The sequence below is a fragment of the Moschus berezovskii genome, chromosome 6 (assembly GCF_049115385.1).
Source record: "Moschus berezovskii isolate FMDL1 chromosome 6, NW_MosBer_1.0, whole genome shotgun sequence".
NCBI lineage: Eukaryota > Metazoa > Chordata > Mammalia > Artiodactyla > Moschidae > Moschus > Moschus berezovskii.
The window spans coordinates 31834183-31850943 of record NC_142465.1 but is presented as its reverse complement, the minus strand read 5'-3'; the positions used below and the strand labels follow the sequence as shown (position 1 = coordinate 31850943).

The following is a 16761-nucleotide window of genomic DNA, read 5'->3' as shown; positions in this document are numbered from 1 at the left end:
AGTTTCAATTATAGTAAATAATTTTGCATAGTGATTAAGTGCACATATATGTACATATCACATACTATTGAAATAAAAGACTCTGAAATGTTTTTATTATGTATGCTACACTCTGATGTTTTCTACTATATTCTACTCTACTTGATTTTGTCCTAACTTGTTTCATTAAAATTCTCGTTGCTTCTCCTTGTGGGTCATGATGTGAACTCTGAGAAAATGCAGTCCCAGAGCCTCTTGCTTATTAATGGTTACAACAAAGCACATCTGCACAGTCCTCTGGAGTTTACTGAGTGCATGTACATCTCTATAATTCTCCAAGGCAGCCCTGGGAAGAAGATTCTTAATCCATTTCCCAGAGGAGTGAACTACCTTGCCCCCCTAGATCACATAGAGCTAGTCATGGAAGAACCCTGGCTCCTACCCAGCCTTTTAGATTTCAAGGACCAATTTAACTATGTTGGATGGATGGCATACACCAATATGGATTTGTTCTGACAATATGGATTAGCATCTTCCAATGCTATTGACAAATTGCTGTAAAGGGAAGGATGTTGCAGGGTTGTTAGAACATGGAAAGCAATATAGGCTTGGGGGGAGTGTGATGGCAGGGGGCTGGATGCTCCCCCTATATGGCTCTATCTAGAAAGATTCTCTTGTATTCTGAGCCAAAAGCTATAAAGACTTATAATAGCTGTGTCTACCCCAGTCCTTCTGGGCCCTGGAGAAATCATGGACAGGTTATCCTTGCTTGGGGCCTTGTTGGAAATGGTTGGGCATTCCCGAGACCGCTGAACCAAGGTGTGCCCGCTTAGGCCTCATGGAAGACTCTGTGGGAGGGAGTGCCTACTCTCAGCGTAGGCTGCCAAATAAGGTCTAAGAAGTGGACTTGTCAGTGTGCGAGTGGCGGTAGGTATATGTGTGTATGAGCACGTGTGAGTCTCTGTGAGACTGTTGATGGGAAGTCCAGCATGTGAGTTTACAGTGTGTATGTGTGTGTGAGAGAGAGAGTGAGACGAGATCAGAGAGTTGGCTGATAGGTGCAGGTGAGGAACTTGGGAGCAGGTGTGTGAGGCTTTGGTGCTGTAAAAACAGCCATCCCTGTAAGGGAAATCACGAAGCCGTCTCAAGTTCCCTATCTGTTGACCTTACGCTCTCCCAGTGTTTCAGTGTCGATGTGATCAGCACCACGGACAGCGGCACGAGAACATCAAATGGGTGGTACGGAAGAAGCCGCAGCCCCGCCTTCCCCCGCCCTCCTTTCAAACGTGAGTCACCGCTCCCCTAACCTTTCGCCAACTGTGTATGAGGAGGTTGGGGTGGGGTGAGGAGAGGTGAGCTGGCCCTTTGAGGACAAAAATTGTGCAGTTTAGGGTAAAAGGCCATAAACATCTGGCCGCATCTGGCACCCAATTAAGCATATTAAGGAAGGAGCAACAGCGGCTAAACAACCCAAGCCCATAAACATGTCTAATTGCTCCTAACACGTGGGTACATCAGGCTCCTCACATATATAAAAGGCTCAGTGATGTTCAAGAGTGAACACCACGTCCACTAGCCCTCCATTAGGCCATCTGCCTCCTGAGACCCTCCCGTGCCCCAAAGAAGCACCATGACTTGTGGATCTTACCGTGCTTTCCCAGCATTCAGCTGCGTCTCCGCCTGCGGACCCCGGCCCGGCCGCTGCTGCATCACGGCCGCCCCCTACCGCGGCATCTCCTGCTACCGTGGCCTCACCGGGGGCTTCGGCAGCCGCAGCGTCTGCGGGGGCTTCCGCGCCGGCTACTGCGGCCGCAGCTTCGGGTACCGCTCCGGCGGCGTGGGCGGCCCCAGCCCTCCCTGCATCACCACCGTGTCAGTCAATGAGAGCCTCCTCACTCCCCTCAACCTGGAGATCGACCCCAATGCGCAGTGCGTGAAGCAAGAGGAGAAGGAGCAGATCAAGTGTCTCAACAACAGGTTTGCTGCCTTCATCGACAAGGTGGGTGTCCTTGATCACACCCTTCCTGAACCTTCCCTTCCTGGGTAGGCAGTGAAGGGGTAGTCAAGGGCAGTAGAGATTTGGTCCCTTCAGGTCCCAGTCTGATTGATGAAATGGACACACATCCAGGGCACAAACAGACCAGAGAGATGTGTATAGAGCAGGGGCTCCTGAATAGAGCACTGTTATATACAATCTCTGTCCAGACAGGCAGGATCCCCACAAACAAGGACAAGGCTTGTCAGAGACAAGCACATGTCAGAGAAGAAAGCATACAGGCAAACAAGACTCAAGAAATGCACACAAGATATAGGAACAGAACCACAGTTCAGCCTTCAAGTATTTGTCCTTGATCACACCTGTTCTGAACCCAACGTCCCCTCCCCACCCCCACCATGCCCAAGTCCGGGCTGGGCACTGATGGGGCAGTCAAATGCAAAAAGAGCTCTACTTAGCTCCTGGTCACATGCCATCTAGACTCAGCAGGTCAGGATAACTCAGTTCACCTGAAAAGTGAATGATCTTTCCAAATACCTTGCTTTCACCCTAATATGGAAAATCCAAACATGATCACTATCTTGAAATCCAGAAATTGCCTTGTCTCCCACTGCCCCCTCTGTCTAATCTCTGTTGAAATCCTGGTTTTGGGGTTTACCTTAAAGCAATCAGCACTCTCCCCAATCCCCCCCATCCCCCAAATAGGCTTTGGGGCAGTAGGAGCCATCTGACCCCTCCTCCTACCCCCAAATGGCAGGTACGCTTCCTGGAGCAGCAGAACAAGCTGCTGGAGACCAAGCTACAGTTCTACCAGAACCGCCAGTGCTGCGAGAGCAACCTCGAGCCCCTGTTCAATGGCTACATCGAGACACTGAGGCGGGAGGCTGAGTGTGCAGAGGCCGACAGCGGGAGGCTGTCCTCAGAGCTCAACAGCCTGCAGGAGGTGCTGGAGGGCTACAAGAAGAAGTGAGTGTGGCTGGGGGTGATGTCGGGCACAGGAAATGGACATGGATTCGACCCACTGGATGAGACTGAAGAATTTCAAAGCAGGGGATGTGACCATGCAGGGCAAGTTGGTGGTATGCAGCAGGATCTTCCCATCAGGCAGCTGTTGCTCAGATACCTATGAGTAGGGCCGTGATTCCCTAGGAGGTCTCTCTCCCCTCCTTCAGGCTTCTCTTCTTGAAGCCTGATCACCCAGCAACAGCGCCCTGTGCTCTGTGGGGAGGAGGTGTCTGCATTCTCCCAGGCCTGGCCCCTCGGGCTCCCACCTGTAGCAGCTGGATGTGAAATGAGTCTCAGTGTCTCTCAGCGCTGCCAGGTCCTGGGTCTCTGGGTTTCCCACTGTCTAGGTTGCTCCAGTGCTGATGGCCTCTGAGACTCATAGGTCCTCCCCCAGCTGAGCTAGGGTGGACACCCAGGTAGGGAGAGGCTGGGGCTGCAGTACCCCAGAGGGGCTGCTGTCCAGTCCTGGCTGATGCTGAGTCCTTATTTTCCTCCAGAGGTGACCTCAGAGCAGTTTGGGCAGCAGGGTTGTGAGGTTCCAGAAGAGTCACCCCCTGGATCCCTCAACTCCAAGTGGAGAGAGAATCATAGACACACCCCAAGTCCAACCAGAGAGGACCCAGCAGGGCTGCCAGGGATCTGGCTGTGTGGGGAGGTCCCTACTATTTGTCCCCTTCACTGGTAAAATGAGGAGAGAGTTCTGGGGAGACCTGCCCTGCCATGATTCCCCTCTCTGCCCTCTTCCTCAGGTACGAGGAGGAAGTTGCTCTGAGAGCAACAGCCGAGAATGAGTTTGTGGCTCTGAAGAAGGTGAGTAACATGGGATCATGAAGCAGAGCCATGAAGGATTTCCCAGAATGACAGGCTCTCATTGTGGAGAACAATGGTCTCATCCTCTGTGGGGAGCAGTGACTTGCCAAGTCAGGATGGGAAATTCCCATAGACCAGGTCATGAAAGGCACATCCAAGGCTTTGACAAGGGCAGTAACCTTGGACAATCCACTAATACCTTGCCCTGAAGTAGGGGTATAGCTGAATTGACCTCTGGATGTTCTATGGTGTTTCAGAAGTAGTAGTCTATGGCTGGGATTCCGTGGAGGCATGGTAGCTTCAGTCTCTCTGTTGAGGGATGGTGTCCTGTCTAGTGTTTCAGGAGTCTGATTAAGGGGAGGGGCACAGTCCCAGGATCTGGGGGAGGATGGAGCAGAGCCAATAGTGGCCATGTGGAGTCTTGGAAGACTATAGGGAAACAGGGAAAGCTCAAGGTGGTTGAGCAAGTGAGCCAGTCTGGCAGGCTTTTTGGTACAGGGAAGGGGAAAAGGAGAGCTGGAAAGTGAGAGGTCTCAGGTAGGAAGGGTGAAAGGCTGGTAGTTCATCTCCAAGGCACAAGGCATTTGTTCTTAGAAGGGGAGGAGGTTGTGAGATGCCTCCAGGGAAGGGCAGCATGGAGATGGACAGGAAGAGAAACCTGCTTGTAATGGGTGAGAAGAGAGAGGAATGCAGGGTGATGATGATCACCAGGGGTCCTCTTTGCTCAAAGACTCCCCATCTTCCCAGGATGTGGACTGTGCCTACCTCCGCAAATCAGACCTTGAGGCCAATGTGGAGGCCTTGATTCAGGAGACCGACTTCCTTCGGCGACTGTATGAGGAGGTGAGTGATTGTGGCCCTGGCAGAAACCAGGATCTGGAAGAGAGGGTACTGGTTTGGGGTCAGAGTTGGACCGGAGTTTGAGCAGGAGCTGCAGGCCATGAGGCTGTTGGAGCCGGGGGGCCTCTGGGAGGACCCAGGGAGATAGGCAGGGATGAGAAGGCGGGTACACGCTGTGGTGGAGGAAGCAATGTTGTAAACAGACCCTTCCATCCTCCTGCCCCACCATCTGCAGGAGATCCGAGTTCTCCAAGCCCACATCTCAGACACCTCAGTCATCGTCAAGATGGACAACAGCCGGGACCTGAACATGGACAACATTGTGGCTGAGATCAAGGCTCACTATGATGACATTGCCAGCCGCAGCCGGGCCGAGGCTGAGAGCTGGTACCGCAGCAAGGTGAGTGGTCCAGGACACCTGCCTTTTAGACATGATGGAAGGGATGTGAGGTATACATTAATAAGGCTTCCTTTGTCTGGCGGTTTGGATTCCTAGAGATGGTGACAGAAGTGCAGACAGTCCTCAGGTTATAGTGGAAGGACTGGGCTGCCATATATGGTTTCCCAGGCTGTGCACTGGGCATCTGTGGTGTCTTGAATGGGTGGAATGTCCTGTCCTGAGCTTCACAAGCCTCTCTGCTTCCCACCAGTGTGAGGAGATCAAGGCTACAGTGATCCGACACGGGGAGACCCTGCGTCGCACCAAGGAGGAGATCAATGAACTGAACCGCATGATCCAGAGGCTGACGGCTGAGGTCGAGAATGCCAAGTGCCAGGTAGGAGCTGTTTGAGGCCCACCCAGATTCCCACAGGCAGTGTGTGTGCCCAGTTGGATCTCACCATTCATGCTCCAGTCCATTTGTATGACTTGAGACCAAGGCTGTGGTCGCTCTGGGTGATCCAGGTGATGAAGGGGGGAGATTCCTGCTGTGTGGAGAGACCATAACCCACCTTGTTTTCTCCTGGGCCCTTAGAACTCCAAGCTGGAGGCTGCAGTGACCCAGGCAGAGCAGCAGGGTGAGGCAGCCCTCACTGATGCCAAGTGCAAGCTGGCTGGGCTGGAGGAGGCCCTTCAGAAGGCCAAGCAGGACATGGCCTGCCTGCTCAAGGAGTACCAGGAGGTGATGAACTCCAAGCTGGGCCTGGACATCGAGATCGCCACCTACAGGCGCCTGCTGGAGGGCGAGGAGCAGAGGTGGGTACTGTAGCCAAATTTCTCTCCCAGCCCTGCCTGGGTTCTCATCACGTGGCGTCCCTGACTTTCCTACTTGACAAAACTCCCCATCCTGCAACTGGACAGGTAATTTGAGCAATTTCTTTAGGTATGTTTCCAGCCCCATTTCAGTTTCTCATGCCCGCTTAGGTGCTGATCTGGGATTGGTGTCTTTGCAAATCTGTTTCTCACAGCCCAGAGTCAAGGTCATAGTAATTGCTGTTCCTGAGTAGCCCTGTCTGGGCTGGGTCGCCTTCCCTCAAGTGATCCTTCTCTCCTGGCCCTCGCTGCACATGACCCTCAGGGTTCCAACTCTATTCTCAAGCTTGGCCTTGGCTCCAGCCCTGGGAGTTCAGATTTCCTTCCAAATGACAGCTTCAGTAGAGGATTTTATCAACACACACTTATATATTCTAACTACATATTGCCTTTGCCTAAGTGTCTGTTCATTGCAGCAAATGAAATTAAAGGTAGACAGATAACAGGGACTGGTCCCTTGAAGCAGCTGTAGCCTGCTCTGGGCATTTTTACTTGTCGCTTTTGAGGGCAAAGGGAGACCCACTGGTCATTAGCCGTCTATGTTCAGTGGAGGGCTGCTGAACCGCTTCTGTGAGGACAAGTCACAGGCTGTGCCCTTTGGTTCTTTCCCCTGGAAACAGAAAGGTCCATCCCTCTGCCACAAAACACTCTTGAAATGAACTCAGAAGCTTTGCTGTGGATTCCCTAGGAAACGTAGGCTTGGGAAGATAGATTGTGAGCTGCAGACTCTCCTTGTTTCTGAAGCTGATTAAGACAACCCTTTGCTTTGGTCTCTCAGAGGGACTCTGTGTTTTCCTTAAGGAGACAGTATTGTGTGGGAAGGAAACCCAGGCTGGATGGAGTTAGGTGGCTGGAGTGGCACTGGTTATTTCCTCTTTCTGGGCCTCAGTTTATCCATTTGTTAAGTGAGGGACTAGATGTAGCTAATCTCTGAGTCTGCTCTCAATGTGTTCTAACATCCTATTCATTCAAGCAAGTTATTTATTGAGCCAAGCATCATCTGGAAGCACTGTCGATTCTGCAGCGGGGGAAAAAGGATAGACAAAAAAATTCTGTCCTTCCGAAGCCCATGTTTTAGTGATACCAGTCAGGCCAGATTCAGGAATTTAAATCTGCTGCTCCTCAGATACATTTACAAGTCAATCAGAACGGAAAGAAACAGTCGGAGCTACCATTCCCGAAGCACTACCATTCCTGATGGCAGAAATCAGGCACTTACAGGCGCAATTTGAGTTCATCCTAGCAAAGCTCAGGGAGTAGATTTTCCCCAGGAGGCTGGCTGTGTGTGTGCTAAGTTGCTTCAGTCGTGTCCAACTCTTTCCGACCCAATGGACTGTAGCCTGCCAGGCTTCTCTGTCCATGGGATTCTCCAGGCAAGAATACTGGAGTGGGTGGCCATGCCCTCTTCCAGGGCATGTTCCCAACTTAGGGACTGAACCCGAGCTAGTAAGGGCTAGAGAGAACCCATACATCGACCCGGGGCTACCGCTTAATGGCGCCTTTCCGGGGCAAGTGCTCAGAATGAGGGCGGGGGACCTCACCTTTCACCTTGGCTGTGTGGACCAGCGGCTTTTCAGGGCACTGACCTTTCTCTTTTCCTTTCCCCGCAGGCTGTGCGAGGGCGTCGGGGCTGTGAATGTCTGTAAGTAGCCCGCCCCTCCCCATTCTCCAGCCGGGTGGTCACAATGCCTCTAGGGAGGGAGCGTATTCGCCGCCCCACGCCGCCGGGCTGGGGCAGCGTCTGACCCGCGTCTCTGCCTGTTCTCCCCCCATTCAGGCGTCAGCAGCTCCCGCGGTGGCGTCGTCTGTGGCGATCTCTGCGCCTCCGGTGCTGCCCCTGCTGTCACCACCAGCGTCTGCAGCGCCCCCTGCAGCGGCAACGTGGTGGTGGGCACCTCCGACGCCTGCGGCCCCTGCTCTAGGGTGGGCGGCAGCATCCTGGGCTGTAGGAAGTGCTAAGGTCGCCCTCCGGCCCAGCCAGGACCTCGCGCCACCGGAACGCCCCTTCCGTTGCACCCCCGCCCCCCGCCCCCCGGGCAGCCCGCTGGCCTGCGTGGTCTGCCTTCCCTGCTCCCTCTCTGCTCCCTCCGCGTGCCATTCGCCAGGCCCCTGAGCCCCGGGGAGGCTGGGGCGCACCCTGACCTCTTTCTGTAGCCTTTCCTAGTAGTCGTTTTGCTGTCGAGGATTCACGCCTTCTTCTGCCTTCTGTGTTTTGCTGGATTTGTTGGTCCTGCCTGATCCCCTTCACCTAATCTTGGAGGAACGGGGGACAAGCCCCGGAATCTCCCGATCTGCACATCCTGGGGAATCTGCGAGTGTGCTGGTACCTGTGGCATGGACATGGGGAACACCGATGGTGGTTTTCCTGTAACTCTTTGAGGGCCGTGCCCTGTGGGAGGGGAGACCATCACCTTTCAAGGATGCCCGCGGAGGCGTCTACAAAGCCAATGAGTCAACGGCCTGCAAGCTCTTTTGTCTTTGTTTCACTCTTTGTTTCCAATAAACTAATTGTGGCTAATCAGCCCTGGTGCCTCGGAGTCTCATAAATGCCAGGGCCCTCCTGAGATAGGTGCTCCCTCTCAGAGATGTCCTCAGGACCTCTCATGCACTCAGTTATTTTTCCTTACGTGAAAATGATGTAGTAGAAGCTGCCCATCTGGCCTTGAGCAAGCAGCGCCTTGAGAAAACAAGAAAAGACCCATGGAGATGGGGAATCCCTCCCTGCCTCGTGTGGTCATGGGTTTCTCTAGACCAAGGATTCTCGACTTCAACGCTACTGACATTTTGGGCTAGAGACTTCCTTATTGGGGGGCAAGTAACCTGTGCATTGTAGGCTCAGTGATTTGCTCACAGTTACCGCACTAGTAAATGACTGAATCAACATTCAAACATGGGTTTAACCAACTCTTCAATACGTAATTTTACTTAGGGAGCCAGAAGGGCAATAGACAGCTGAAACCTCCCTATAATCCAGTGGGTGTCATTATTCCACTTTACAGACGAAGAAGCTAAACTTTAGTGAGGATCAGTGACTTGCCCACCGGCCTCTACCCACCGCATGGCAGTAGCAGTCCACCCGCTCCCAGCTGTGACAACCAAAGCTGTCCCTAGACATGGCCAGATGTGCCCAATGGCTTCCCAACCAGCGTGATCCTTCTGTCTACCCTGCCAAGGACATTCCTGGAGGGGAAAAGTACATGGGTGAGGGTAAGAATGGAAGGAAGGCATGAGGGACAACGGTGTGAGGGAAAGGAAGAGCTTCAGGTTGAGGGTAAGGAGAACCAGGCTTCTAATTCAGAGTCCCGACTGCCATTTCCTAACCGGGTGACTTTGGGCAAGTCGCTTCTGCCCTTTGAGTTTCAGTTTCTTCGGCTAGAGAATGAGGGATGGTGGACACTATTCCTAAGGCTCCTTCTAGCTCCCTAAGTGAGACTGTGTATTTAAAGGAATTTGGTTAAGACAAGCCTATGTTTGAATATTGGTTTAGCAGTTTCCTAGTTCTGTAATTGTGGGCAAGACACTGATTGTCACTGAGCTTTATAGTTTATTCATCTGTAAAATGGAACAATGAGACCTACTGGGTTGTAGGGAGGTCTCAGGTATCTATTGCACATAACATACCACTCCAAAATTTAGAGGCTTGAACCACTATGCTTTATTTTTTCTAATGATTCAATAGGCTTACTGGACAGTTCTACTTTGTGATGTTGTTTGGGATGCTAGATGTCTGGAAGGTCCAAAATGGCCTCATTTCACACAGCTGGATTTGGTGCTGGATACCATGGACAGAGGAGCTTGGCAGGCTACAGTCCAAGGGGTCATATAGAGTTGAACATGACTGAATGACTAAGAACACACACTAGCTAGGAGTTCAGCTGGAGCTGTTGGCCAGGACATGTCAGTCAGGAGACAATCATTTGAACAGATGAAGTTTAATATAAAGAATTATTAACTGTAATAGGTGACTGAGTCATGAGAGCTTTTCTACTAAGAAGCAAGAAATCTAAAACATACAGGGGCTGCAGTTATAAGGAGCAGCCCTTACCTCTAGACCTAAGGGATCACACCCAAGGAAGTGGACCCCATTGCCAAGATCCAGACCTCAGATACAGGGAAAACTAGGGAGCCCTGTTCGTGAAGACATGTCTCCACCTCAAAACCACCCGAGGGGGATGCTGGAAACTGCTGGTCATGGTATACTGCTGACCACTGTGCACTGCAGCAGTAAAGCTATGGCAACACAGGAGTAGTTCTGGAGAAACTGTGGGTGCTGCAGGAGTCTGTCAGGAGGAACCTGGAGCCAGGAAGGAAAGCCCCTTCCCCTTGTGCTATCTCTACATCACCCTCTACTGACAAAGCTCAATCTTGTTCCAGTAAACAAAGAAAAGTGTTTAAAGGGCCCCTCTAAATTTTCACAGAGCAGGCCATGACAGGTGAATCTGGAGCTGAGAGATAATGCATTGATAACTGGAGTCCAGGGACTTGGTTCTCCTCCATATGAACCTTTCTTATATAACTGCTTGGTGGCTGGGTTCTAAGAAGGAAGGTAAGGAGCAGAAGCAGCCAGGCCTCTTTAGACTTGAGCTCAGAAGTTCACTTCCACCATATTCTACTGGCCAGAGCAGTCACAGGGCAAGCTCAGATTCAAGGGGAGGGGAAACAGACTCCACCTTGTGTTGGCTTATATGTGAACAGAAGAACAGAATGGTCAGGTCTTCTTGTGGACACTAGATCCTCTGGTCACAATAATTCATGTCCCTTCCACAAACAACATATGCTTACTCCTCCAAAGATCCCCCCAAATTTCACCCCATTATTACATCAGCTGAAAATTCAGAATCTCACTGGTTGGATTAGATCCATTAACACATGAGACTCTTGGGATATGCTTCTTTTGTTGTAGCTCCTCCATTATTATCTACCTCAGGCTGAAGTCCTGTGAATTAAATGGCAATTATTTATGTCCACCACACCTATCATGCAATCACCACTGCATCCAGTTATTACAGAATCCTCGCTAAGTCCCTGGGAAGGAGGTGTTACAATCCCAGAGCAGAGTCCAGAGTCACTTCCCCAAAAGGTCAGAACTGAAAAGGCCCTTGTAGAGCCTCTGGGGTAGGAATGCCACTATCTGCACTTCTGTTGAGAAAGAAGAAAAATTTGACACACTGAGAAGTCCCTGATTCATAACAGCTCTAAGTACAGCCAGGCACCCATTGCTAATTCCTCCTGTTGCAGAGACTGGGAGTGTATCTGATTACTGCCTAGTTTTGCTCCCTGGAATTGGTTCTCCTCTGTCCTTGTCTCTATCCTTTGGAATCTTGGCTTCACCTTCTGTATCATCCTTTCTTTTCCATGATAAATAGCCCATGTGTTCTTAGCCTGTTTCTTGTCTGTAGGAGGTTAGGAACCCAAAGGCCTCTTTTTACTCTGAATGGTTTCTGTTCCTTGTAGTTAGATCTGCTATAATTATTTTAAAAATTTTGTAAGATGTGTGGTGGAGCTCAGGGCCTCAGGACATGAAGCTCTTACAGAAGTTGAGTGTACAATGTCAGTCCTGCTTGGTCCCTTGAGCTGGTAGGTGGAAGGCAGGTGCATCACCTCCAGAGGCGTGGGGTGTCCCTGGACTCCCCCAGGTGGCACCTTGACAACCTCCCAAAGTTATTACAGAATCCTCCCTAAGTGCCTGGGAAGGAGGTGCTACAATCCCAGGGCAGAATCCAGAGTCACTTCCCCAAAAGGTCAGAACTGATATGGCCCTTCCTCAATTTTTTAATATTGATTTTTATGGCAGTATAGTTGTTTCACAATGTTGTATTAGCTTCTAGTGCAGAGGAAAATGAATCAGTCATACATAATACATACATATATGTTGTCCCTTTTAGATTTCCTTCCCATTTAGGACATCACAATGCAGGAAGTGGAGTTCCCTGTGCTATACAGTATGTTCCCATCTGTTGTCTATTTTATACATAGTATCAATAGTGTATATGTGTCAATCCAATCTCTCAGTTCCTCCCACCCAACCCCTTTCCCCCTTGGAAGCCATTCAATTGTTGTCTACATCTGTGTCTCTATTCTGCTTTGCAAATAAGATTATCTATACCACTCTTCTAAATTCCACATGTATGCATTCAGTTTCAGTTCAGTTGCTCAGTCGTGTCTGACTGCGACCCCATGAACCGCAGCAAGCCAGGCCTCCCTGTCCATCACTAACTCCCAGAGTTTACCCAAACTCATGTCCATCGAGTCGGCGATGCCATCCAGCCATCTCATCCTCTGTTGTCCCCTTCTCCTCCTGCCCCCAATCTTTCCCAGAAACAGGGTCTTTTCAAATGAGTCAGCTTTTCACATCAGGTGGCCAAAGTATTGGAGTTTCAGCTTCAACATCAGTCCTTCCAACGAACACCCAGGACTGATCTCCTTTAGGATGGACTGGTTGGATCTCCTTGCAGTCCAAGGGACTCTCAAGAGTCTTCTCCAACACCGCAGTTCAAAGGCATCAATTCTTCAGTGACCAGCTTTCTTTATAGTCTAACTCTCACATCCATACATGTGTGCATTAATATACAATATTTGTTTTTCCCTTTTTGACTTACTTCACTCTGTATGACTGTGAACTTCCAGATGTTCAAGCTGGTTTTAGAAAAGGCAGAGGAACCAGAGATCAAATTGCCAACATCCGCTGGATCATGGAAAAAGCAAGAGAGTTCCAGAAAAACATCTATTTCTGCTTTATTGACTATGCCAAAGCCTTTGACTGTGTGGATCACAAAAAAGATAATGTATTAATATCTACTATAAAAAAGACTCTAGTAAACAGAGAAGTATGTGGAAATCATTCTGGATTTGTAAAGGGCAAACTGACATAATGTTAAGCTGACTTTGCTCACTCTCCCCTTTAGAACTGTACTAGTTTAGGGTATATAAACACTGATGTAAAAAAATAAAATAGTCTTGATTCAGCACTCAAAAAAAAAAATAAAATAAACTGTGGAAAATTCTGAAAGAGATGGACTACCAGACCACCTGACCTGCTTCTTGAGAAACCTATATGCAGGTCAGGAAGCAACAGTTAGAACTGGACATGGAACAACAGACTGGTTACAAATAGGAAAAGGAGTACGTCAAGGCTATATATTGTCACCCTGCTTATTTAACTTTTATGCAGAGTACATCATGAGAAACGCTGGGCTGGATGAAGCACAAGCTGGAATCAAGATTGCCGGGAGAAATATCAATAATCTCAGATATGCAGATGACACTACCCTTATGGCAGAAAGTGAAGAGGAACTCAAAAGCCTCTTGATGAAAGTGAAAGAGGAGAGTGAAAAAGTTGGCTTAAAGCTCAACATTCAGAAAATGAAGATCATGGCATCTGGTCCCATCACTTCATGGGAAATAGATGGAAAAACAGCGGAAACAGTGTCAGACTTTATTTTTTGGGCTCCAAAATCACTGCAGATGGTGAAATTAAAAGACGCTTACTCCTTGGAAGGAAAGTTATGACCAACCCTAGACAGCATATTAAAAAACAGAGACATTACTTTGCCAACAAAGGTCCGTCTCGTCAAGGCTATGGTTTTTCCCGTGGTCATGTATGGATGTGACAGTTGGACTGTGAAGAAGGCTGAGTGCGGAAGAATTGATGTTTTTGAACTGCGGTGTTGGAGAAGACTCTTGAGAGTTCCTTGGACTGCAAGGAGATCCAACCAGTCCACTCTAAAGGAGATTGGCCCTGGGTGTTCATTGGAAGGACTGATGTTAAAGCTGAAACTCCAATACTCTGGTTACCTCAGGCAAAGAGTTGACTCATTGGAAAAGACTCTGATGCTGGGAGGGATTGGGGGCAGGAGGAGAAGGGGACAACAGAGGATGAGATGGCTGGATGGCATCACCGACTCGATGGACATGAGTTTGAGTGAACTCCGGGAGATGGTGATGGACAGGGAGGCCTGGTTTGCTGTGATTCATGGGGTCTCAAAGAGTTGGACACGACTGAGTGACTGAATTGAACTGAACTGACTGTATGACAGTCTCTGGGTCCATCCTAAAAGATGATGCTGTTAAAGTCCGGTACTCAATATGCTAGCAAATTTGGAAAACTCAGCAGTGGCCACAGGACTGGAAAAGGTCAGTTTTCATTCCAATCCCAAAGAAAGGCAATGCTAAAATATGTTCAAACTACCACACGGTTGCACTGATCTCACACGTCAGTGAAGTAATGCTCAAAATTTTCCAAGCTAGGCTTCAGCAGTACATGAACTGTGAACTTTCAGATGTTCAAGCTGGATTTTGAAAAGGCATAGGAACCAGAGATCAAATTGCCAACATCCACTGGATCATAAAAAAAGCAAAAGAATTTCAGGAAAACATCTACTTCTGCTTCATTGACTATGCCAAAGCCTTTGACTGTGTGGATCACAGCAAACTATAGAAAATTCTTAAAGAGATGGGAATACCAGACAACCTTACCTGCCTCCTAAAAAATCTGTATGCAGGTCAAGCAGCAACAGCTAGAACAGGACATGGAACAATGGACTGGTTCCAAATTGGGAAAGGAGTATGTTAAGGCTGTATATTGTCACCCTGCTTATTTAACTTTTATGCAGAGTACATCATGTGAAATGCTGAGCTGGATGAAGCCCAAGCTGGAATCAAGATTGCTGGGAGAAATATCAATAACCTCAGATATGCAGATGACACCACCCTTATGGCAGAAAGTGAAAGGGAACTAAAAAGCCTCTTGATGAAAGTGAAAGAGGAGAGTGAAAAAGTTGGCTTAAAACTCAACATTCAAAAAAATGAAGATCATGGCATCCAGTCCCATCACTTCATGGGAAATAGATAGGGAAACAATGAAAACAGTGACAGACTTTATTTTCTCGGTCTCCAAAATCACTGCAGATGGTGACTGCAGCCATGAAATTAAAAGATGCTTGCTCCTTGGAAGAAAAACTATGACCAACCTAGACAGCATATTAAAAAGCAGAGACATTACTTTGCCAACAAAGATCTGTCTAGTCAAAGCTATGGTTTTTCCATGTCATGTATGGATGTGAGAGTTGGGCCATAAAGAAAGCTGAGCTTTGAAGAATTGATGCTTTTGAACTGTGGTGTTGGAGAAGACTCTTGAAAGTCCCTTGGACTGGAAGGAGACCAAACCAATCCAAAAGGAATTCAAAAGGAATTCGGTCAATTCAAAAGGACTTCAGTCCTAAATATTCATTGGAAGGACTGATGCTGAAGTTGAAGCTCTGATACTTTGGCCACCTGATGCGAAGAACTGACTTGTTGGAAAAGACCCTGATGCTGGGGTAGATTGAAGGCAGGAGTAGAAGGGGAGGACAGATGGTTGGATGGCATCACTGACTCGATGGACATGAGTTTGAGCAAGCTCTGGGAGTTGGTGATGGACAGGGAAGCTTGGCGTGCTGCAGTCCATGGGGTTGCAAAGAGTCAGATATGACTGAGAGAGTGAGCTGAAAGGCCCATCCATGCCTCTAGAAATGACCCAATTTTGTTCCTTTTTATGGCTGAGTAATATTCCGTGATATATTTGTATCGTATCTTTATCCATTTCTCTGTTGGTGGACACTTAGGTTGTTCCCATGTTCTGGCTATTATAAACAGTGCTGCTATGAATATTGAGGTGCATGTGTCATTTTGAGTTACTGTTTTCTCTGCGTATATGCCCAGTAGTGGGATTGCTAGGTCATATGGTAGTTCTATTTTTAATTTTGTTAAGGAGCCTCCATATTGTTTTCTATAGTGTCTGTATCAACTTACATTCCCATCAACAGTGTAGAAGGGTTCCTTTTTCTCCACTTCCTGTCCAGCATTTATCATTTGTAGATTTTTTAACGATGGCCTTTCTGACCCATTTGAGGTGATACCTCATTGCCATTTTGATTTGCATTTCTCTAATGATTGGCAGTATTGAGCATCTTTCATGTGTTTTTGTTGGCCATCTGTATGTCTTCTTTGGAGAAATGTCTATGTAGTTCTTTCACTCATTTTTTTGATTGGGTTGTCTATTTTTTTACATTGACCTGCATGGGCTGCTTGTATGTTTTGGAGATTAATTCTTTGTTAGTACTTCATCTGCAAATATTTTCTCCTATTCTGAGGGTTGGCTCTTCATTTTGTTTATGGTTTCCTTTGCTGTGTAAAAGCCAGCTCTCATTTAAGAGGTGTTCAGGGCTCCCAAGTCAGAGCAGGGGAGTGATAAGAGACACTGAGATATGGGTCAGAGCCAGATACACGGGACTGGCACGTCGTGGTCAAGAGTTTTGACTTCATCCACTGTCAGATCTGTGTTTTGGAAAAATGTCTCTGGCTGCTGCACAGTGTAGATTGGAAGGGGAGACCAGCAGGTCTCCAACCAAGATGGCGGTGGCTGAAATGTGGATGGTAGCAGCAGCAGAGAGAGGAAAAAGATGGATAAGAGGAATACTTAGGAGGTAGAAAGGAGAGCACTTAGGGGTTATTTGGTTTTGAAGGGGAGAGTTCAGGCCTGGACAGATCATAGAGGCTCACAGAGGCTTAGATTTGGGCAACTGTGATGATGATCTTGACAGGTGAGGCAGGAGGAGACCCCAGTGGAGGGAATGAGGCATAGTGAGTTCAGCTGGAAGGTCTGTTGCGTTGGAAGAGTCTCCAGGACAGCCAAGTGGAGAGGTGTTGGAGGAACTGGGGTGAGTGGGTCTGAAACTGAGGAGTGAGATCAGAGCCACGGAGAGCCATAGGGACTCGAGCTGAGGATTTGAACCAGGGAGGATACTAACTGTGGTGGTAACGGAAGACAAGGGGTGGAGGTAATTGTCCAGGGAGTGTGCTCAGAGTGGTGAGGGAAGGGCCCTGAGGCATTTTCATGCTT

At 48.8% G+C, this 16761-nt stretch overlaps 1 protein-coding gene across 1 annotated transcript; it reads left to right on the top strand.

Annotated features, from left to right (window-relative positions):
* The first annotated feature begins 1609 nt into the window (after positions 1–1609).
* On the top strand, positions 1610–7841 carry LOC129535948 (keratin, type II cuticular Hb1-like). The gene is made up of 9 exons (XM_088836685.1): positions 1610–1978; positions 2733–2941; positions 3730–3790; positions 4538–4633; positions 4866–5030; positions 5281–5406; positions 5605–5825; positions 7493–7524; positions 7660–7841. Exons 1-9 carry the CDS (start codon positions 1610–1612, stop codon positions 7839–7841), a joined length of 1461 nt encoding a protein of 486 aa, XP_088692811.1.
* Positions 7842–16761: the final 8920 nt, after the last annotated feature.

Bases quoted from the DNA above. Each gene is read 5' to 3' on its own strand.
- LOC129535948 (XM_088836685.1), top strand. From the start codon at position 1,610: ATGACTTGTGGATCTTACCGTGCTTTCCCAGCATTCAGCTGCGTCTCC. The intron at 1,979-2,732 runs GTGGGTGTCCTT...CCCAAATGGCAG, and splicing joins TTGCTGCCTTCATCGACAAG to GTACGCTTCCTGGAGCAGCA. The intron at 7,525-7,659 runs GTAAGTAGCCCG...CCCCCCATTCAG, and splicing joins CGTCGGGGCTGTGAATGTCT to GCGTCAGCAGCTCCCGCGGT.